The 24,975-nt window shown below is 30.8% G+C and overlaps 1 protein-coding gene and 1 non-coding gene across 3 annotated transcripts in view; one reads left to right on the plus strand and one right to left on the minus strand.

Moving 5' to 3' along the window:
- LOC126746753 (merlin) overlaps positions 1-24,975 on the minus strand; it is a 139,291-nt gene that overhangs the window by 19,284 nt on the left and 95,032 nt on the right. The window contains exons 1-5 of one of the 2 annotated variants that reach the window (XM_050455089.1): positions 3,011-3,214; positions 2,705-2,834; positions 2,441-2,649; positions 2,252-2,393; positions 2,045-2,130 (exon numbers count right to left, since the gene is read on the minus strand). In XM_050455089.1, coding sequence (XP_050311046.1) covers positions 2,045-2,130; positions 2,252-2,393; positions 2,441-2,649; positions 2,705-2,834; positions 3,011-3,109 — 666 coding nt within the window. In that variant the 5' untranslated portion in view covers positions 3,110-3,214. Of the gene's footprint in view, positions 1-2,044; positions 2,131-2,251; positions 2,394-2,440; positions 2,650-2,704; positions 2,835-3,010; positions 3,215-24,975 lie in introns of those variants that run through there. The other variant, XM_050455098.1, reaches the window with a different exon arrangement.
- On the plus strand, positions 8,608-8,681 carry Trnat-agu (transfer RNA threonine (anticodon AGU)). The gene has a single exon. It is a non-coding gene; the product is annotated as a tRNA-Thr (tRNA).

Here is a 24,975-nt window from a genome sequence, read left to right on the forward strand (position 1 = left end):
CTGAAAAAAGCCTACGTACAAGGACGAAAACATTTCTTGCTAGTAAAGCGTACTATAGTTTAAGTGAATTTTTTAATGATTAGCATTTAAGTATTTTTCAAAGTTTTATATAATTTTATTTTATTTTAAATTAGTTTCTCGTTTTTATTCTTTTAATGTACAGTCTATTGGCTTTGTCTACAACTTCTATGTTTATATTGACAATAAAGCATTTTTGAGTTTGAGTTAGATTACGCAAAAAATCTGCCAGTTCCTAATATAACAACGAATGATGTTTATTACAAAAGACAACTTTCCATCTCTTCATTCAACATTCATGTTTTATCCACATCCCATTCAGTGTTTTACATGACTCCAGAAATGACTGGAAATAAAGGTAGTGACTCCGTTAGCTCTCTACTCCATCATTTTTTATTTAACTTTCTTGGTGAATATGTTCGACATTTGGAGATTTTTTGTGACTCGTGTGGAGGCCAAAATAAAAACTACACTTTAATTCGTGCTCTTCATTACATAATACATACTGAAAAGAAACTAGATTCAGTTAAAATAACATTCCCAATCAGAGGCCATAGTTACATGGAATGTGACAAAGATTTGGTCTCATTAACCAAAAAATACGTGCAGAATTACCGACGGACTGGTATGATCACTTCAAATCTGCTAGGGCAAGGCCTATGCCCTTTGAAGTTGTTGAAGCCAAACAAGATCTTTTTAGAAACTGGACGTCCTTTTTGAAGCCCAGATATAGAAGAAAATGTCATTTTTCAACAAGACCTATAAGAGAACTGAAGATTGTGAGAGAACATCCCCAATTAATCTACTTCAGAAACAGCTACAATGAGATGTGGGAATCAAGCCCCATAACAGACAGAAAATTTCGACCTAATAAACTGCTTAAAGCTGGAGAATTTAATCTACCCGATTTGTTATTTGATGGTGAGTTTAGTGTATGACAAATTTTTAAGATTTTAGGTCCATTACCATTGATGTCAATGATTGAGTCATGCAAAGTGCAAAGATTTACAAGATCTTAAAAAATTTTGCGGACCCGAGGCTCAGCAATACTTTGACAGCATTCCATTTTCAAGAAACTGACACTGGCCACCACAAAAATTAATCATTGCTACTATTAATACTTTTAGACAATTACGATTTTTTTTTTATGAAAAACTTTGGATAAAAATCATAATGTTTTGTAATAAATTATAATATGACAAAGTGCGTTTTTACCTTTTTTTTTCTGTAATGAGGTGTCTTTTTCTTCTTTTTGATTTATTTACTATTTGATTTAATTTACTAGATAAACATTAATATTAAACATAAAAGCTACATTTGTGTATCATTTATTTGGAATATTACTCACCCCAACGAACAAAAATAAAGGTTTCAATGCTTTAAAACGGGTTTTCTCAAAATCCCGTTTTTTGACATAACGCCTTCTTTGCCTGTGGTCTTTATATGTTGCCAACACAAATTGAAAAATGATATAACAAGCCATTTGTTGACAACCCTTGATGGTTGATCTTTAAATGTTTTTCTATGTATAATGTAATGAAATATATATGGGTTTTGTTCTTCCTTTCTAGATGTAACTTTAGTGAAAATGTGCAATATTATATTGTTTTTTTTATAATCTATACATACATATTATTTTTGACTGGAGTTTAATGTTGTAAAAGGGAAATTGTATTAGTTTTCTAAATAAATAAATGACAGGCATATATATACTTAATATTAACATGAGACATTAAGATATTGCTTGTATATCAGGATATGTTCTACAGAACATGGTTTATCTTTTATATTATGGTGTATTTTTAGGTCTAACATAAGTATTCCTTAGATTTTTATTCTTTTCTTCATTATATGCTTTACATATAATTACTATTACTTCATTTATGGTGCTTGTAAAGTCTTTCTAAATAAATATAATTATTCGGTCTTGTATTATCTGTTTAAAGAGGATATTTTTGCCATATAAAACTTTTATAACTTCAACTACACAAAAACTTAAGTTAAAAATTAACTTCTTTTTTCATACCTGTATAGGAAAATAGTTTACACCATACATATCCAAGTCCTGAGCAATTTTTAGATACTCCATTTCAGCTTCATCTCGAGACATACCTTCAAAAATGCCATGCATTAAACTCAATCAATTTATGTTAAAATCTAATTAACTTTTTCAAGAAAACACTAAAACGCTAATCTGTAACACATATAAATAGGAATCTTATAAAAAAATTACCTCTATGGTCAGCATACCATACTCTGATCCTTTCCTCCCACATTTCCAAAGTCATTTGATACTGATCAATAACCCTCTGAGGTAAAAGATCTTCGCTAGCAAGCATTCCAGGTTTATAAGTGTCTTCGTCAAAATCACCAAACTGTTAAAAGTATATGAGACAAAATATTGTAAACTCGTGTAATTTACCTTTGCTTGAACTGCATAACTAGCTAATAATACTGAAGCTTCCGGAGGACAATAAATATCCATAGAAAGGATCGCCTGTTTAACTTGTAAAAAAAACAGGTGTTGAGTCACCTCTTGTACTAGTTCTTCTGCAACTTCTTCTGGATAGAACTTGGCAAGGAACATAAATGATGACGTCTGGTGGTTTTTCTGAATGCTTTGATCTTGCACTAAACATAAATTATGACATTAAATTTTGGGATTTTACACAAGATTTATTTTCACCTTTTTTGTCTAGTTTTAGCCATGATATGAATCCCTTGGAATCTTCATACTGTAGTCCGAAATACCAAGTTTCTCTTAAGCCTATTGTCCTACAAACTAGCTCGAAAAGATCTCTTCCAGTTGCTCTCCACTGAAATTTTAATGAAAATTATTTTATGTAGGGATACATTATTGTTTTAATAAATTATTGTCATCTATCCTTACGTTAATGGCTCTATAATTAAAAAAGATATCAGCCCACAACTGATATGAATAAATAAATAAATAAATAAGGAGTTGTTGGCTGACAAAATACCAAAAACAAACCTCCAAATTGAATTCCAATTCCGCATCGAGGGTGCAAACTTTGACCGGAAACGATTTGGCATTTTTCTTTCTGCGAAAGGGAGTCATCCTATCGATCATAATAATTAAACTAAGACGATGGATTTTAATTAAAAAATTACATTTTTATTGTTTTCACTTTTGTAATGGAATTGTTGCAAAATTACTCATGTTGACATTTGATCTGTCAATCACGGAACACAGATGTAGAGAAATGCGTGTTGCCTAATGAACAGACTGAAATTCTGTTGACAGCATTATTGACGTTGTTGACAAGGACGGACGCGATGATCTTAGCTGACGCGTGGCGGGAAATTTAAGCCTGATCTATTGCGCGACATTTGAAGATATACAGAAGCTGATGCGAAATACGTTTACTGACCGAAACAACTTCTTTTTGAAAAAAAATATTTTATTCAAAGAAGCATATAAAGAATAGATTTACTACTAACAACAATACAATGAATAAATAAGAATGCTAAAACTAGGGAATTTACATATATTTATAGGTTCGGTAATATACGTAGGGAAGACCTGGTCACAGTGGCCACCTTTTACTTATTGTTGCCAAGATTTTTATACAAATTGAGCTCTCTTTTTTTTTTAGGGAAATAAAGAACATAATCTGTACTAATAACACAATAATAGATTTTAGACTAAAACTAAATGACATATTCTTAAGAAAAGTTAAACATTTTTATCAGCCTTGATTTTTGGTTACTGTACCCCGCACTAAGGGTAGAGTGGCCGCAACATTGGGGCGCACTGGCTACTAACAAAGAAATACAGATTAAAACTTATATTTATGAAAGATTACATTATATTGGAATGCAATCTAGAAGTACAACCATAATTTAAAGAGGCTATCAAACACTAGTACTTTTGCCTCGTCTTTCACTTGAGGAAAAACAAACTTATTACCTTTCTTCCTTAAGAAATTTACTCTATCTTCATGGTATGCAATACCTTCGACTTGACCCACATAGAAAACAACTGTCTTTTTTGTTGCAAACTAAACTAACACAAAGCACTTCCTACGAATATTGTTCAAGTTTTCACCCAGTTCCACAATGTCTTCATCTGATTCCAAAATCTCTCTATTGGAAGTATCGCTATCTGCTCAATCTGATATTTCACCCTCACTTTCGCTTCTTGATTGCATAAATTTCATTATATTTCTTAACTATTATAGTATTATCTTTCTTATTTTGTTTGAAACTCTCTTTTCGGCATTTTTGCCATGTGTTCCTGTCCTATTCTGTCCATTAAAGTTTTGCTCAATAAACTGAAACCTACCATCATTATACAGCGATTTTATGGATGCAACATGAGGTCTTTCACTGAGAAGAAACTTAAGTTTAGAATAACTTAAACATCACTGACTTACATGCATTGTACATAATTTCTTGTGCATTGTACACTTTTCTTGATTATCCTTAGCAGGCAGGACTGTCCTGCCATGGCAAGAATGCCAGATTCTGAAGAAAAAAAGAGTATTTTTCACTATGGCTTCTCTTAGTTTTCAAACTAGAGAAATCAGAGCTGGAGGATATTGGAGTGCTATCCAGATTCACAGTGTCTGAAGCAAGGTCTGAAGAGATGATTGGTGAATTAGAACTTTGCAACCGTGATTTTTGAGGATTTCCATTCTTCAAATAAACTTAGTGCTTCTTTACTAACTGAGTAAACATTCTCTCTCAATCCGACAAACATCAATGAATACATCTTGAAACACCCTTTGGCAATGGGTGGCAAATAGACTTTTTTTTTTAATTAGGAGCCATTGAGTAATTATGCTCATTTTGCATTTCAATTTTATGTGGTGACCGTGGTACAGCGTCCCATCTAAGTCCCACAGGATAATCGAGGTTGTTAAAATCAGAATCAGAAGTGTTTGGAGCAAATTCGATAATTGGTCATATTTTTAGTAGCACTTATATGACAGATCTCCCTCCAAGATTTTTGTAAGGATGGATTCAATGAAATTTAAAAAATCTATGATTTCTGTGAATGTCTGGGCAATTATTAATATGCAAACTAGTGCCTAAAGGATATTTGCACGAAATCGTGACATTCTTAACCTAGATGAAGACAAGTAAAAGGAAATATTGGACATTTTTCCAGTGGAGGTCCAAGAATAAAGATTGAATTGTAAAAAAAAAATTTAAATTGAGAACAGTGACATAGATATGTCCAAAATAAGATTGAATGTATAATTCCTTGGAAAATGATAATACATCCAAAATGCGTCGGAACATTATTAGAAAACACTAAAGCCTGGTTCATAAATTCCGTACGGTAAGCAAAAAGAAGTAAGACGCATGGAATGGTTCAATTTCATTTCTTGCATCATATTCCTAATATACGGTTATCCATTTTATGCTTGGGAAAGTAAAGTTAAATAAAACACACAAGATATTCAGATGGAGACGAAATGTTTATTTTGTTTTAAAGATTGAATCATTCCATTATATGTGAAACACAATATCATTTAAATGTCCACCGCGGGACCTCTAACAGGGTTATTGGCGTAGACACGATCTTTCGCATAGCCCCACAAAAAAAATCCAAAGGTGTGAGATCACAGGATCTTGGGGGCCAATAGATCACCTAAACTTGAAATTAAACGTCCTGGAAACTTCTCTTGCAAAAGAGCTCGGTTGGCCCGTGTTGTGTGACTTGTGGCCCCGTCCTGTTGGAACCACATATCTTCCAGATCTTCTTCTTCGATTTCTCTCAAAAAATAATTGGTCAACATGCTTCCATACCGCTTAGAGTTTACTGTTAAGGCTCTCCCACGGATTGTTTTCAAAAAAATACGGACCAATGACACCATACAGTCACTTTTTCGGGATGCAAAGGCCTTTCTACGATCACCTGAGTCTGTCTATTTACGTAGCCACACAGCGTAAAATGAGCTTCATCACTGAAGAAAATTCTGCTCGAAAAATGAGCATCAGCAGCTTGTTGTTCAAGCACCCAATTTGCGAATGTTCTGCGTTGTCTATGGTCTGTAGGCTTAAGTTCTTGAGTGAGTTGGACTTTGTACGGATGAAGCTGTAAATCCAAATGCAAAACTCGCCACAGTGAGCCGTAAGACAAACCTAAATTTTGAGCACGCCGAGGAATTGACAAATTTGGGTCTTCCACCACACTTTGAACTACAGCAGCGATATTTTCAGCTGAACGAACGTTACGTTGATGAAAGTGCCTCACAATATCAGTAACCGATCCAGTCTCTTCAAATTTTCTTACTGTGTTTGCTCTGTAGGACGATTAATTATGTCGACCGTAATCAGCTCGTAAAGCTCTAAACGTTAACACAGGAGAATCACCATTTTTATAGAACAATTTAATAATTTTAGTACGTTGTTCGACTGTTAAACGATCCATATTTATAAATGGCAAACCTTCGACTAAAAAAAAAAACGCTTCACATGAAGTTTATTTGTGGCAGGTGTCAAACGGCAGGGTTGTACTTAGCCAACCTCGAATTGGATAACCCGCTATAATAAATTGATTGGTTATATGCCAATATAACCAATCAAAAGGGTACGCTAGTAGAATAAAGAATAAGGTTGACATTGATAGCTAAGCTGGCAATTAATTTTTGTTAGATATTTGACAGGCATTTTAGAGAAAGGAATATTCAGAGGGAGACAGCATGAATTTTGCTACGTTTTTTGACGACCTACGTTTTTAATGTATGAATTCGCACGATCCTTACTACATGGAACGTACCTGCATGGTACGTACCTTATTGTGAACCAAGCTTAAGGTATGTCATAATTGAAATCTACCTGTCCCCTCCTCTATGTATAGTTGCACGATGATTGGATGTTGATACGTTTGTAAAATAGTGTATCAACCACGAACTTAATAAATATATCTGGACTGCTAATGCATATGGCCACGATACCCAAAAATGACCGTTGCCTAGTGGCCGCCATTTTTATAGTAGTTGTGTCCTTTCGATGTTGGTCACTCTGAACACTTTTAGTGCTGCCAACAAAAAATATATTAAATAACGGTAATGAACTCCACGACGTTGACGTTTGACGTGTGACCTATCATAAACTAAATTTATTTTTGTCTTTGATATTGTTTTTAAACCATCATTGGGAATTTGGTATTCTAAAATCACGATTCGACACGATGACTCGATATGACTGATTCTAAATAGCATTTTCAATTGTGAGCATACCGGATTGCCTAGTTTTTGGCGATTTGTCAACGACACGCTTGGGCATATCGTCTGCATCAGGCGATATCGCTTCCTCCTTATTTAATATGTGAATAATGAATCAGCATCCTTATTTAAACGTATTTGTTTCACTATTTCTCAAAACCGAATTATTGTGAATTCACTGTCTATGTTGCTTATTATAGATACAATCACGCAAAACGGCGGCCACCTAGTAGCGGTCATTTACTTTTCATTAAATTCGCAGTCCAGGTATATATTAAGTTCGTGAGATCAAGCCATGACACCGGAAAATCACAAAAAAACTACAAAAAGCTATAGAATTACGTAAAAACTTTAAATTGGAAGAAAATCATGAGGCTTGGCTTGTTTTCCACCCAAAATGAACTTGAAAAAGACAATCGTCAAGTATGTGGTGCTTCAATCAATAGCTCAGCACTAGTAGTTAGTAAGTATATATATACTACATCACTACTCCTCAAATGACAGTATTGACTTAGCTTAGACGTTTACGGTTACACTAAAACCGATTCCAAGCGGTCTACCGGTAATTACCGTTCCTAAATGGTATTAACCAAACACGTCCAAGCGGTTATAGTTATAACGGCTTGAGATACGTGACGTCACCAATTAGCCCTTTATACGTCATCAATTTGGAACAGTAATTACCCACGTCCGGAGCTGTTTTCTAAACGTCAAATGTCAAAGATATTGAAATAAGTGCGGGAAAAATAAAAACAAACAACAAATTATTTCCTTTTTAAAAATGATACAAAATTTATTATGGCTAATAAGTTTTCTTTTTTTATATTTATGTTTAAGAACTAATTACATATAATATTAGTGGCGTCTGGGGTATTATTTAAAAACAAACAAAATGATGATAGTGACAGTTGACAAATTACGAAGTTACTTCAACCAAACACGTCCAAGCGGACACGATTGGTTATGTTATAAAGGGACTGTTCAAGGTGAACCAAGGGCTTAACCGCGGTTAAAACCGATAGATCGCTTGGAATCGGTTATAAACCCGGATCATCCACCTATACCTATAAAATCGATTTAAGCTAAGTACGATCGCTAAAGCGCTTTACGGGTGTTTATACACGCGAATTATGTTAAACCGATTTCCACTAAACCACATTACGGTGCTCGTGTAAACTTGGTAAACTACGAAGTTTACACGAGCATTTTAAATTTACAAAAAACTGAAAACCGTTTTGTAAATAATTACTGAAGAATATTTAATATTAACGATAATAAGGATATTTTATTAAATTTATATTAGTAATAGCACTGTCTATAGGTTACAACAGCTATAATCTATAGACGGATTTTTGCCACTTTATCTGCCGATTAACAAACGCCAATGTGAGGCGCCGTGGCTTAGTTGGTTAAAGCGCCTGTCTAGTAAACAGGAGATCACGAGTTCGAATCTCGTCGGGGCCTAACGTTACTTTTTTTTTTGTTTTCCTTTTTTATTTATTATAATTCTTACGATTTTTCGACTTATTCACAAAAATGTGTATAAACAATTATTTTGCAATTACAAAAATATATATTTTACGATTTCGTCGCAAAGTTGAAAAAAGTCAAACTTGGATTATTTCCTGAACTATTCCAATTAATTGGTCTCAAGTTAATCTTTTCTGTGAATGAAAATACAAGATCTTATTAAGATGTTTTTAGAGCAACAAGTACCACGTACTTAAATTTGTACTTTTTGTCTCCCACCTTTGACATAATATGCCATTGATATTTACCCTAGAGTATTGCCAAGAAACGTAATTTTTTTATAAATATTATGTTCTACTCACTTTCATTCATCTCTTAGTTATTCAGTGCTTCTCACACATTGAGAATTTTGAATTTCTAAATGCGAAAGGGTGATAAAAACATGCCCTGATGTACGTCCTTTTTATCTAAAATTACTATATGTATAAATATTAATAATAAACTGTTCCGGGTTGAACAAACAATACGTGAATTTTATTGATAGAAGATTATAAACATGTTATAAATCAAATACCTTATTCGTCACTGGTTAAACATGATTTTCAATATTGTTTATATTTTAATAGATATAAATAAATTAAAAGTGTTGTTGAATTTTTTGATTTTCAAAGTGGAAATCCCTGATGTGTTGTTGGCAAAACGTGCGCCTTGACCCGCATTTTATTTCGTATTCGCCATTATATTATAATATGCAATATAATAATAAATTTCGGATATTAAGAAGAATATAGTAATAAATCTAAGGAGATTAAAACAAAAAAAAATGTATTCAGGCACCCACCAGAGACACCAAGATAAATGTCTTCTAAATTTTTCACAAATTATAATATTATGCAAACACGTGGGCGGGAATATACATTTATGTAATATGTGATATTTTTAGCTAACTAAGGATTTTTTTGGTCTGTTGTTTTTTGATAGCCAAATCCGGTTTAAAAAGACTTATTATTAAATTAAGTTTATAATAAAATTTTAATGTCTTGATGATTTTAAAAGAGTATTAATCAAACGTTTTAGTTGTAAACAATATTTATCAATTCCCGCTTTTTAATTTTTCAAAGGTAAATCGAAAACCAATTTGTGAGGGGTGACTACGCGGACGTAAATATTTTTGAGAGTTCTTAAGATTAAAAATTATTACTTGAATTTAATTATAACATCGTTTATTGTCATACTATTCTAATTTTTAGACTGAGATAGGTATGTATAAATGAGAATTCTATTTTCCACCTACTTTCTATATATTAATAATAATAATATAACAATCACATAAGTATCACAGTTTAAATGGAGAAAAACGAGAAAAAAAAAGTAACAAGTATTAATTATTATTAAGCATTTATCTTCTAGAAAATTAGACTATACTTTGGCTTGATTTAAAAACAAAAATCTATAATATTTCCTATAAATATTAAAGGACGTATTAAATATTGGTAAGTATTAAAGAATTTAACGGCATTATAAGTAAAAGATCGCTCGAACAGAGCTGTGGAATGGTGCGGCATGGTCAAGATATTGTATCTAATATTTCGAGTGTGAACCTGGTTTCTTGGTATTAACTTTTCAAAAAGATATTCAGGACTTTGACTAAAATATAATCAGTAAAGAAAAGTAGAAGTAAAGAATTTGAATAAGTAAGGTAGCGTTAACCACCTCAACTGAAATATAGAGTCTGATACATGATCAGACTTTCCGAGTTCCATTGCAGACGGTAACCATTGATTTGGTCTAAGCAAGGATAATAAACTATAAGGCAGTAATTTAAAATGGATAAAACAAGAGCCACTACAAGTTTTTTCTAGTTTTAAAATTTAAAATGTGTTTATGGGCATAAAGCATACGCATGCATAAATAACACCTCTGCAGAAGAGTATTAACATGTTCCTTAAACCTTAAAGAATTGAAAATGTCCCAGAACCTTCACAGTATCAGAGAACAAAATAGTTTCGTTATCCAATTGACTTGAACAGTTTCCATTATATTTTTATGTGATCCTCGGTTTGAAAACAAAACAATTTTTGTTTTATTAGGATTAATGACAACATGGTTATGCTCTTTGGAAAATTGATTTATTACATTCAAATCAGCGTTAAAAGTATCAGCCCCGTTATCAAAATTAGCAGAGTCAAAATAATGTATGTTTTGAGTGTCATCAGCACACTGATGTATTTCAGAATCTTCAACTAGACCAGGTAAATCTGAAGTATATATAAGAAAGAATAATGGGCCTAGGATCGACCCTTGTGGAACAAATATATAGTCGTGTCATGTTCTAAATAGTGTTTGGATCGCCTGGAAATAGTGTTTTTCTATCGTAAAGGGTCTAGTTATACTCGAAAAACATCACTTTATTCCCATCCTCTTCTAATTTTTAAACTGAGATTGGGATATATAAATGAGAATTTGACTTTTTCACATTTTTCTATATCATCGCTTAATTTTATTAATAGTGTTTGGATCGACTGAAAATAGTGTTTTTCTATCGTAAAGTGTCTAATTATACTCGAAAAACACCACTTTATTCCCATCCTCTTCTAATTTTTAAACTGAGAGAGGGATATATAAATGAGAATTCGACCTTTTTACATTTTTCTATATCATCGTTTTATTTTCTTAATAGTGTTTGGATCGACTGAAATTAGTGTTTTTCTGGCGTAAAGTGCCTAATTATACTCGAAAAACATCACTTTATTCCCATCCTCTTCTAATTTTTTAACAGAGATAGGGATATATAAATGAGAATTTGACTTTTTCACATTTTTCTATATCATCGCTTAATTTTCTTAATAGTATTTGGATCGACTGAAAATAGTGTTTTTCTGTCGTAAAGTGCCTAATTATACTCGAAAAACATCACTTTATTCCCATCCTCTTCTAATTTTCAAACTTAGATAGAGATGTATAAATGAGAATTTGACTTTTTCATATTTTTCTATATCATCGTTTCATTTTCTTAATAGTATTTGGATCGACTGGAAATAGTGTTTTTCTGGCGTAGAGTGTCTAATTATACTCGAAAAACATCACTTTATTCCCATCCTCTTCTAATTTTTAAACTGAGATTGGGATATATAAATGAGAATTTGACTTTTTCACATTTTTTTATATCATCGTTTTATTTTTTTAATAGTGTTTGGATCGACTGGAATTAGTGTTTTTCTGGCGTAAAGTGTCTAATTATACTCGAAAAACATCACTTTATTCTCATCCTCTTCTAATTTTTAAACTGAGATAGGGATATATAAATGAGAATTTGACTTTTTCACATTTTTCTATATCATCGTTTTATTTTCTTAATAGTGTTTGGATCGACTGGAATTGGTGTTTTTCTGGCGTAAAGTGTCTAATTATACTCGAAAAACATCACTTTATTCCCATCCTCTTCTAATTTTCAAACTGAGATAGAGATATATAAATGAGAATTCGACTTTTTCACTTTTTTTTAAATCATCGTTTCATTTTCTTATTAGTGTTTGGATCGACTGGAAATAGTGTTTTTCTGGCGTAAAATGCCTAATTATACTTGAGAAACATCACTTTATTCCCATCCTCTTCTAATTTTTAAACTGAGATAGGGATATATAAATGAGAATTTGACTTTTTCACATTTTTCTATATTATCGTTTTATTTTCTTAATAGTGTTTGGATCGACTGGAAATAGTGTTTTTCTGGCGTAAAGTGCCTAATTATACTCGAAAAACATCACTTTATTCCCATCCTCTTCTAATTTTTAAACTGAGATAGGGATATATAAGTGAGAATTTGACTTTTTCACATTTTTCTATATTATCGTTTTATTTTCTTAATAGTGTTTGGATCGACTGGAAATAGTGTTTTTCTGGCGTAAAGTGCCTAATTATACTCGAAAAACATCACTTTATTCCCATCCTCTTCTAATTTTTAAACTGAGATAGGGATATATAAATGAGAATTTGACTTTTTCACATTTTTCTATATCATCGTTTTATTTTCTTAATAGTGTTTGGATCGACTGGAAATAGTGTTTTTCTGGCGTAAAGTGCCTAATTATACTCGAAAAACATCACTTTATTCCCATCCTCTTCTAATTTTTAAACTGAGATAGGGATATATAAATGAGAATTTGACTTTTCCACATTTTTCTATATCATCGTTTAATTTTCTTAATAGTGTTTGGAACGACTGGAAATAGTGTTTTTCTGGCGTGAAGTGTCTAATTATACTCGAAAAACATCACTTTATTCCCATCCTCTTCTAATTTTTAAACTGAGATAGGGATATATTAATGGGAATTTGACTTTTTCATATTTTTCTATATCATCGTTTTATTTTCTTAATAGTATTTAGATCGACTGGAAATAGTGTTTTTCTGGCGTGAAGTGTCTAATTATACTCGAAAAACATCACTTTATTCCCATCCTCTTCTAATTTTTAAACTGAGATAGGGATATATAAATGAGAATTTGACTTTTCCACATTTTTCTATATCATCGTTTAATTTTCTTAATAGTGTTTGGATCGACTGAAAATAGTGTTTTTCTATCGTAAAGTGTCTAATTATACTCGAAAAACTTCACTTTATTCCCATACTCTTCTAATTTTTAAACTGAGATTGGGATATATAAATGAGAATTTGACTTTTTCACATTTTTCTATATCATCGTTTCATTTTCTTAATAGTGTTTGGATCGACTGGAAATAGTATTTTTCTGTCGTAAAGTGTCTAATTATACTCGAAAAACATCACTTTATTCCCATACTCTTCTAATTTTTAAACTGAGATTGGGATATATAAATGAGAATTTGACTTTTTCACATTTTTCTATATCATCGCTTAATTTTATTAATAGTGTTTAGATCGACTGGAAATAGTGTTTTTCTGTCGTAAAGTGCCTAATTATACTTGAAAAGCATCACTTTATTCCCATCCTCTTCTAATTTTTTAACAGAGATAGAGATATATAAATAAGAATTTGACTTTTTCACATTTTTCTATATCATCGTTTCATTTTTTTAATGGTGTTTGGATCGACTGGAAATAGTGTTTTCCTGGCGTAAAGTGTCTAATTATACTCGAAAAACATCACTTTATTCCCATCCTCTTCTAATTTTTAAACTGAGATAGGTATATATAAATGAGAATTTGACTTTTTCTCATTTCTCTATATCATTGCTTCATTTTCTTAATAGTGTTTGGATCGACTGGAAATAGTGTTTTTCTGGCGTGAAGTGCCTAATTATACTCGAAAAACATCACTTTATTCCCATCCTCTTCTAATTTTTAAACTGAGATAGGGATATATAAATGAGAATTTGACTTTTCCACATTTTTCTATATCATCGTTTAATTTTCTTTATAGTGTTTGGATCGACTGGAAATAGTGTTTTTCTGGCGTAAAGTGTCTAATTATACTCGAAAAACATCACTTTAATCCCATCCTCTTCTAATTTTTAAACTGAGATAAAGATATATAAATAAGAATTTGACTTTTTCTCATTTCTCTATATCATCGTTTCATTTTCTTAATAGTGTTTGGATCGACTGGAAATAGTGTTTTTCTGGCGTAAAGTGTCTAATTATACTCGAAAAACATCACTTTATTCCCATCCTCTTCTAATTTTTAAACTGAGATAGGGATATATAAATGAGAATTTGACTTTTTCACATTTTTCTATATCATCGTTTCATTTTCTTAATAGTATTTAGATCGACTGAAAATAGTGTTTTTCTGGCGTAAAGTGTCTAATTATACTCGAAAAACATCACTTTATTCCCATCCTCTTCTAATTTTTAAACTGAGATTGGGATATATAAATGAGAATTTGACTTTTTCACATTTTTCTATATCATCGTTTAATTTTCTTAATAGTGTTTGGATCAACTGGAAATAGTGTTTTTCTGGCGTGAAGTGTCTAATTATACTCGAAAAACATCACTTTATTCCCAGCCTCTTCTAATTTTTAAACTGAGATAGGGATATATAAATGAGAATTTGACTTTTTCACATTTTTCTATATCATCGTTTCATTTTCTTAATAGTGTTTGGATCGACTGGAAATAGTGTTTTTCTGGCGTAAAGTGTCTAATTATACTCGAAAAACATCACTTTATTCCCATCCTCTTCTAATTTTTAAACTGAGATAGGGATATATAAATGAGAATTTGACTTTTTTACATTTTTCTATATCATCGTTTAATTTTCTTAATAGTGTTTGGATCAACTGGAAATAGTGTTTTTCTGGCGTAAAGTGTCTAATTATACTCGAAAAACATCACTTTAATCCCATCCCCTTCTAATTTTTAAACTGAGATAGAGATATATAAACGAGAATTTGACTTTTTCATATTTTTCTATATCATCGTTTAATTTTCTTAATAGTGTTTGGATCGACTGGAAATAGTGTTTTTCTATCGTAAAGGGTCTAGTTATACTCGAAAAACATCACTTTATTCCCATCCTCTTCTAATTTTTAAACTGAGATAGAGATTTATAAATGAGAATTTGACTTTTTCACATTTTTCTATTTCATCGTTTCATTTTCTTAATAGTGTTTGGATCGACTGGAAATAGTGTTTTTCTGGCGTAAAGTGTCTAATTATACTCGAAAAACATCACTTTAATCCCATCCCCTTCTAATTTTTAAACTGAGATAGGGATATATAAATGAGAATTTGACTTTTTCACATTTTTCTATATCATCGTTTCATTTTCTTAATAGTGTTTGGATCGACTGGAAATAGTGTTTTTCTGGCGTAAAGTGTCTAATTATACTCGAAAAACATCACTTTATTCCCATCCTCTTCTAATTTTTAAACTGAGATAGGGATATATAAATGAGAATTTGACTTTTTTACATTTTTCTATATCATCGTTTAATTTTCTTAATAGTGTTTGGATCAACTGGAAATAGTGTTTTTCTGGCGTAAAGTGTCTAATTATACTCGAAAAACATCACTTTAATCCCATCCCCTTCTAATTTTTAAACTGAGATAGAGATATATAAACGAGAATTTGACTTTTTCATATTTTTCTATATCATCGTTTAATTTTCTTAATAGTGTTTGGATCGACTGGAAATAGTGTTTTTCTATCGTAAAGGGTCTAGTTATACTCGAAAAACATCACTTTATTCCCATCCTCTTCTAATTTTCAAACTGAGATAGAGATATATAAATGAGAATTTGACTTTTTCACATTTTTCTATTTCATCGTTTCATTTTCTTAATAGTGTTTGGATCGACTGGAAATAGTGTTTTTCTGGCGTAAAGTGTCTAATTATACTCGAAAAACATCACTTTAATCCCATCCCCTTCTAATTTTTAAACTGAGATAGAGATATATAAACGAGAATTTGACTTTTTCATATTTTTCTATATCATCGTTTAATTTTCTTAATAGTGTTTGGATCGACTGGAAATAGTGTTTTTCTGGCGTAAAGTGTCTAATTATACTCGAAAAACATCACTTTATTCCCATCCTCTTCTAATTTTTAAACTGAGATAGAGATATATAAATGAGAATTTGACTTTTTCACATTTTTCTATTTCATCGTTTCATTTTCTTAATAGTGTTTGGATCAACTGGAAATAGTGTTTTTCTGGCGTAAAGTGTCTAATTATACTCGAAAAACATCACTTTAATCCCATCCCCTTCTAATTTTTAAACTGAGATAGAGATATATAAACGAGAATTTGACTTTTTCATATTTTTCTATATCATCGTTTAATTTTCTTAATAGTGTTTGGATCGACTGGAAATAGTGTTTTTCTGGCGTAAAGTGTCTAATTATACTCGAAAAACTTCACTTTATTCCCATACTCTTCTAATTTTTAAACTGAGATTGGGATATATAAATGAGAATTTGACTTTTTCACATTTTTCTATATCATCGTTTCATTTTCTTAATAGTGTTTGGATCGACTGGAAATAGTATTTTTCTGTCGTAAAGTGTCTAATTATACTCGAAAAACATCACTTTATTCCCATACTCTTCTAATTTTTAAACTGAGATTGGGATATATAAATGAGAATTTGACTTTTTCACATTTTTCTATATCATCGCTTAATTTTATTAATAGTGTTTAGATCGACTGGAAATAGTGTTTTTCTGTCGTAAAGTGCCTAATTATACTTGAAAAGCATCACTTTATTCCCATCCTCTTCTAATTTTTTAACAGAGATAGAGATATATAAATAAGAATTTGACTTTTTCACATTTTTCTATATCATCGTTTCATTTTTTTAATGGTGTTTGGATCGACTGGAAATAGTGTTTTCCTGGCGTAAAGTGTCTAATTATACTCGAAAAACATCACTTTATTCCCATCCTCTTCTAATTTTTAAACTGAGATAGGTATATATAAATGAGAATTTGACTTTTTCTCATTTCTCTATATCATTGCTTCATTTTCTTAATAGTGTTTGGATCGACTGGAAATAGTGTTTTTCTGGCGTGAAGTGCCTAATTATACTCGAAAAACATCACTTTATTCCCATCCTCTTCTAATTTTTAAACTGAGATAGGGATATATAAATGAGAATTTGACTTTTCCACATTTTTCTATATCATCGTTTAATTTTCTTTATAGTGTTTGGATCGACTGGAAATAGTGTTTTTCTGGCGTAAAGTGTCTAATTATACTCGAAAAACATCACTTTAATCCCATCCTCTTCTAATTTTTAAACTGAGATAAAGATATATAAATAAGAATTTGACTTTTTCTCATTTCTCTATATCATCGTTTCATTTTCTTAATAGTGTTTGGATCGACTGGAAATAGTGTTTTTCTGGCGTAAAGTGTCTAATTATACTCGAAAAACATCACTTTATTCCCATCCTCTTCTAATTTTTAAACTGAGATAGGGATATATAAATGAGAATTTGACTTTTTCACATTTTTCTATATCATCGTTTCATTTTCTTAATAGTATTTAGATCGACTGAAAATAGTGTTTTTCTGGCGTAAAGTGTCTAATTATACTCGAAAAACATCACTTTATTCCCATCCTCTTCTAATTTTTAAACTGAGATTGGGATATATAAATGAGAATTTGACTTTTTCACATTTTTCTATATCATCGTTTAATTTTCTTAATAGTGTTTGGATCAACTGGAAATAGTGTTTTTCTGGCGTGAAGTGTCTAATTATACTCGAAAAACATCACTTTATTCCCAGCCTCTTCTAATTTTTAAACTGAGATAGGGATATATAAATGAGAATTTGACTTTTTCACATTTTTCTATATCATCGTTTCATTTTCTTAATAGTGTTTGGATCGACTGGAAATAGTGTTTTTCTGGCGTAAAGTGTCTAATTATACTCGAAAAACATCACTTTATTCCCATCCTCTTCTAATTTTTAAACTGAGATAGGGATATATAAATGAGAATTTGACTTTTTTACATTTTTCTATATCATCGTTTAATTTTCTTAATAGTGTTTGGATCAACTGGAAATAGTGTTTTTCTGGCGTAAAGTGTCTAATTATACTCGAAAAACATCACTTTAATCCCATCCCCTTCTAATTTTTAAACTGAGATAGAGATATATAAACGAGAATTTGACTTTTTCATATTTTTCTATATCATCGTTTAATTTTCTTAATAGTGTTTGGATCGACTGGAAATAGTGTTTTTCTGGCGTAAAGTGCCTAATTATACTCGAAAAACATCACTTTATTCCCATCCTCTTCTAATTTTCAAACTGAGATAGAGATATATAAATGAGAATTTGACTTTTTCACATTTTTCTATTTCATCGTTTCATTTTCTTAATAGTGTTTGGATCGACTGAAAATAGTGTTTTTCTGGCGTAAAGTGTATAATTAGACTGGAAAAACATCACTTTATTCCCATCCTATTCTAATTTTCAAACTGAGATAGAGATATATAAATGAAAATTCGACTTTTTCACTGTTTGGATCGACTGGAATTAGTGTCTTTTTGGCGTAAAGTGTCTAATTATACTCGAAATATACCACTTTATTCCCATCCTATTTTAATTTTTAAACTGAGATAATTCGAGTTTTCCACCTTTTTCTATATTGTAACGAAACTCAGAAACACACTCCTTTTATATTAATAATTTCGAGAGAATTGCGTCAGTCCCAGCAATTAAGTTGACTAATTATAGGAAATATAAAATACAAGGTTTTACAATAACCTAATATAATCTACATTTTGGTTCAAATAGGGCTCTCAAACAAGATGAACTAATTAAAAATTAGACACTATAGGCAATAGTGTTATATTAAATAATTTAAAGTAATAAATTAAAAGTAATTAGAACCCTAAATAATCTTAATATTACTTGCAATATTTGGTATTTATTAGATTCTAATTTATATTGAAAAAATTTGGTTCCATCTTTTATACAAGATTTTATTTATACTTATGTCTTATTCCGTGCATATGTTATGACTGGACAATTCAACTTTAAATATTCAAAGTATAAAGGGTGCTTTCTTTATTAATAAAATATTCCGTTGAAAATTTCCGAAGCTCTGTGATGTTATAAGCAAGATCATAATTTAGTATAAAGGAGAAAACACAATCAATTTAAGATAATTTAAAAGATGATTTTTATAACTAAATAAAATAAACAATAAAACTGGTCGGTCATAACAACTAAAAGCTTTATATATAATGCAATAATATACAATGTTATATTAGTTATCGTGCTTTAATGCCAAGGTTGTGCTAATTAAACAAATGGGTAAATCCTTACAAGACCACAATTAAAAATTAAGCAAATCTTCTTTAAAATGTCATGTCTTGAGCCAAGGATTTTACTTTTAAATAGTGATGCTCCAAATGTAGCAACAAATTTTCTTAAAAAAAAATATATTTTAAAAGTATTTTTTTGCACACCTGCAAACTAATTCATGTCACCGATCTTCGCTCTTAACTATAACTTTACATTTATTAGTTATTAACATATAAATAAATTATTTAACGTTTGCCAGTGAAGAGAATATTTTAACCTTGACACGGGCTCCTCTTCGTATTACGTTACAACATTTTTTCGAATTTATTATCATAGAAATGGAAAATAATTTAAAATTTGGCGACGTCAATCCGAAAATTTCACAAACCTTTTAACTTAGTTTACCAATCGTTGTCCAAACGCTCAAGATCGTATGCCAGATGATCAATTGACACATAATGGAAGTAACATTTAACATGATGTTGCAAATATTGTGTTTGAATGTTAAATGTGACAACATGACGACGAAAATGGGGTTGTGCATTAAAAAAAAAACAAACGCATACAGTAGTTTCATTATGTGTGTTTTTTTATGTAAGTATATGATGAGATTACAGTGCCGCCGGCCGAAGATGCGGCAATTTCGTAATCTTATCAAAATTGTAATACGGCACTCGATTGCAGATTTCTCCCATTACCTTACGAATCGGATTTTTTCTTACGCGCGTTATGTAATTTTAATAATAATATAGAAAAAGTGGCGCTAAACGGTCAAGGATGAAGAAATACTTATTTAGGAAGCCGTCAGGGTATATTGTGCTACAATAAGAATAATTGAATAAGAAAACTTTTAACTGAATTAATTAAAAATCATCAGAATGTCTAGTGTATGAATCCTAATAATTTTCGGCTTATTCAGGGTGTCCTATTAATAATGGTGAATATTTTAACAACATATTCCTTTTTAAAAAAATTAGTGAAATTTTCCTAGTCCGAAAGCCAAAGACAAGTAATTCCCATTCATGTTAATGCCCTTTTGCGACGTTTTTTTTTGTAGAACAAAACTAAAAATATAGCAAAAGATAACAATAAAAAAAATAATAAGGAAATTAGGGAAGACAATCAAGAAAACTAAAAAATTATTAAGAAATCACCAATAAAAATCAAAATAAAGAGCCTAAAAGGACGATTTTGGTAAGTTTCCTTTCACTGGAATCTAATAATTGATTCTGCCTTAGATTGCTTGAATATATGAAAAAATGTATTTATTCCAGGCAGTTGGAATAGGAAATTCAGGAAAAAATTAAAATATTACGAATTTATATCTTTTTGGAAGGAAAAATACAGGAAATATATAGACTTTAAGGACAGTAAGAAATTCAAATAGGAAAATTGAGGAAACTAAGATAGATTCTGCTTCCTTCAATTTTATTTTTTTTTCAAGGCAATTGAAGGGTTTTTGGAAATATTTTCAAGCCAGTGAAGAGTAAACCTAAAATGGAAACATAGCACCTTCCTATAAGCAGGCTACCATAAATCCTTTGCAAAAATCATCAATTACCCAGATTTTCATATGGTGATTTGTCAGTTTTGGACCAAAAAAATAAATGAAAAAATGATAAAAGACTAGACAGAAAAAATTAATTTTAAAAAGAAAACAAGAAAGCAATTAAATAAAACGACTAAGGAAACTGACAAAGAATGTTGCAAAATGCCTGTTTTTTTTTATTAGACCCATTAAACTGACCTAAAATGACATTTAAAATAACCTCATCTAATAATAAGTCACGCGGATTTTCTCTCACTTTTATGTAATTATTGGTCGCGTCAAAAATTCTGACCCGTAAGCCCACACTTTACCACCGGGCTGATAATAAAATTGCACGCGGTTTTGAAAAGCGTGGGTAAATTTAATATTATGCCATCGTCGTGTAAAGATCCGGTTCATAAGTTTCATTTTTATCTCTCGTGTGATTTTCATAGAAAACTCGATTAGCCTCGAAGACCTTATAAAGTATAGCGCGATTCAATAGTGACACCCACCTGGAATTTGTAATCATCATTTTACCGGATGACCCTGCATACGTCTTGGGTGAAAATATGTCTGATTCACAATGGAAATTAATTTCAAAGAAAGGCCTTGAAATTAGAGCATTATTGTTGCAGATATTCGTTCCGCTATAATAGTTGATGAAATTCATCCTATATGTGACCTTAACGATATTTATGACAGATTTGCTTATTAAAGCAGTTAATGCCAATTTCTATGATGGAATGGAATTAATTAATTAAGTGCCGATGGTACTTTTGTTGTTATAATTAAATGCTTTGCATAAAAATGCAGTAAGTCTTCCTAATAATTTATATGAGAGAGTGCAAGTTTATCATTATGAATTGCATCCTTTAAATGTCTAATTACGCGTGTTTTTCTCACACATATATATATTTTTTTTGTTTCCCGGTAAACAAATATACGAGTAAACGTTATTTATATAATAGTGTTTATTTTAGCAGTTGTATTCATTAAATACTACTTAAATTTTTTGTAAAAAAAGATAAAACTTTTAAATCTTCATTAAAATTTAAAAGAAAATAATTTGTAGGCTTACAGGAACTTGAAATTTTCTTTAATTGTAAATTTAACGAATAAATTAACTATTAAATATTAACTTTAAATAAATATATAAGTTATTTTAAAACAAAATAACCACTTAAATCTACAGGCAACTTAAAAAAAATACATTTCTGTACTTATATAAATGAGAATTCAGCTTTCCACCCGTTTCTTATATCATCGTTTTATTTATTTACCTTTTTTTTTGGAATCTTTGATTGACAGATCTTTTTTGGTTTTTTTGCAGGGCCATCCTATTTAAGGTTTTCTGATTTTATAGATTGTTAATTGCGTAATAGTTCTAACAACAATGGGTTTAACGATGCCATGTGTGTCTATCTGTCAATGTCAACAACTGTCTGTCAGCTCCCTGTTAATTTTGCCAAGCAAGATGGCCGACATACGATTCCGATTTTCACCATACAAGCTTCATATATGTGTTTTCACCTCACATGGAATCCTCAACTAAATAAAAGACAAATGACAGAACAAACATCGAATGGAATAAACTAATGACAGAAAAATAAAGAAACGGCGTAACGGTAACGTCTACAATCGGCCTTAGATTCAGACGCATCAGTCAACTGCCAGTTCGATCGTTAATTCAAAATTCCCACATTTTGACTTAATTGCGTTTTCGTTATACACTTTTTTGTGAAGTACCTATAGTAAACCGAGTTAAAGTAGTAGTCTAGCCATGGCAGGATTAAGGATGTCACACAATAAAAATGGCAAGAACATTTAAAAGACTAAAGGCTCTTTAATTTTAAGTAAACAGAGCATAGCTTCTTCAAAACATCCATTACAATTCTCAGATTTCTAGCATATACAAAATAAGGGATAATTAGTCCTTTTATATGAATGATTGTAAAATTGAACTTAGCCCTGACAGCCTCGGACCTAATAGTCAGGTGTACACTTTTTTTGTGTAAGAATAATATACAAAACATAGGTTTGTAGCAAGGGTTAAAATATACCCGTGCATAATATAAGCCTGTAGAATTACTATTGTTATTAGTTTACACCACATAATAAATATACCTGGACTGATAATGCATAGGGCCACAATACCCAAAAATGACCACTGTCTGGAGGAGGCGTTAACAAGCGTAACAAATTCCATGTTATGCGCATGTCTGTTATTCGGATCTCTAACCTTACTTTCTGCTGGATTTTGTTTGTAAACAAAGGAATATTTTTTTTTTAAATTTGATTCAGATAGGTATTTATTTTGTAATAACATAGTTGACCTATTATAGTTGTGCTGTGTTAAAAATGTCAATATCTTGCTTCAAGTGTGAAAAAGTTTTATCATCCCAATCTAACATAAATAAACACTTAATGACTGTTCATAATGAGACATCTAAATGGATTGAATATGGCTGTAAAATGAAATATATATGGGTGTATAGTTCAATCTCTTTTTTAAATTCAATAGGGATTTGAGAAGTCATCTAGAGCAAAAACATGACTTAAAAATGATATAGAAAATTTACGTTTCAAAAACTTTGAAGGTGAGTACAAAACAAGTATTAGCTAAGTACCTCTTTATAATATTATTTATTAGATTGTATTGATATGCGATGGGTGAATATTGGAGCAAATAAAATATATAGACTGTAATTTACTAAATCTAAACAGCAGTGCCAAAAAAAATAAATACGTACCTATACCTATTACATATTGTGTCTATTATACTTTTGGTAATGATTTCTTATTTTTTTTTTTAGAATTTAACATGTGGCTTTCTGAGATACAAAAAGCTAACAATGTCCAATATGTCCAACATTCTGGAAAACAGTTTCGAAATAACTGTGAACGTATTTATTTTGAAAGTCGTCGCTCCTATAAGAAGCAGAATCTTATTCCACTTATACAACGAAAACGGAATGTAAAGTCACAAGAATCTTGCAAGTTAAAAAAGTCTTGCATTAACCAGAACATTGAATCAAATGAATACGATATTACATATTATAAATCACAATATTTGCATGGACCAGATGAGCTAGAACACTTACAAATTCCAAAAAGCGACAAGCAAATGATTGCTTCCAAACTAATGTTAGGGATTCCATTCAAAGGCAGAGTACTTATTATTCATTGTCAGTACCTATATTATTATTGATTTATAATATTGAAACAGTTTGGCTTTCGAGAAAAAATGTCAACAGAAGATGCAATTATACATTTAACAAATTATTTATATGAAAACTTAGATAAATCTAAACCATCACTCTGTATCTTTGTTGACCTCTCTAAAGCCTTCGATACTGTTAATCACAAAATCTTGTTAGATAAACTAAATTGTTACGGCATTAGAGGAATAGTTCATAAACTAGTTAAAAGTTATTTAAAAAATAGAAAACAACTTGTCAAGATCGATGAAGTACAAAGCTCCTTCGCAGACATAACCTGTGGGGTACCCCAAGGCACTGTACTTGGCCCATTATTATTTATATTATATGTAAATGACTTACTTAAGATTGATATTTTGGGGGAAATAGTAAGCTACGCTGATGACACTGCCATATGTTATTCAGGAAATTCATGGAATTCTTTAAAACAGAACGCTGAAGCTGATTTTAGAAAATTTTCCTCTTGGTTTCAATCAAACAGACTGTCTTTAAACGCCTCTAAAACAAAGTATTTGACATTTACATCTTACACTAATAACTTGCCTCTGATGGGTCCTCTTAATATAAACTCCCATTTTGAGATACCAGAAGCAAATTCCATAAAGTATTTAGATATAACATTAGACCGGCACTTAAAATGGGATATACATGCAGGTGAACTTACAAACAAATTAAGAGGCTTGATATCTAAGTTTAAACGACTTAAGGATTTTATGGATATTAAACACTTAAAAACATTGTACTTTGCTCTTGTACAATCACATTTAAATTATGGACTCAGCGGATGGGGT

The sequence above is a fragment of the Anthonomus grandis genome, chromosome 2, assembly GCF_022605725.1.
Source record: "Anthonomus grandis grandis chromosome 2, icAntGran1.3, whole genome shotgun sequence".
Lineage (NCBI taxonomy): Eukaryota > Metazoa > Arthropoda > Insecta > Coleoptera > Curculionidae > Anthonomus > Anthonomus grandis.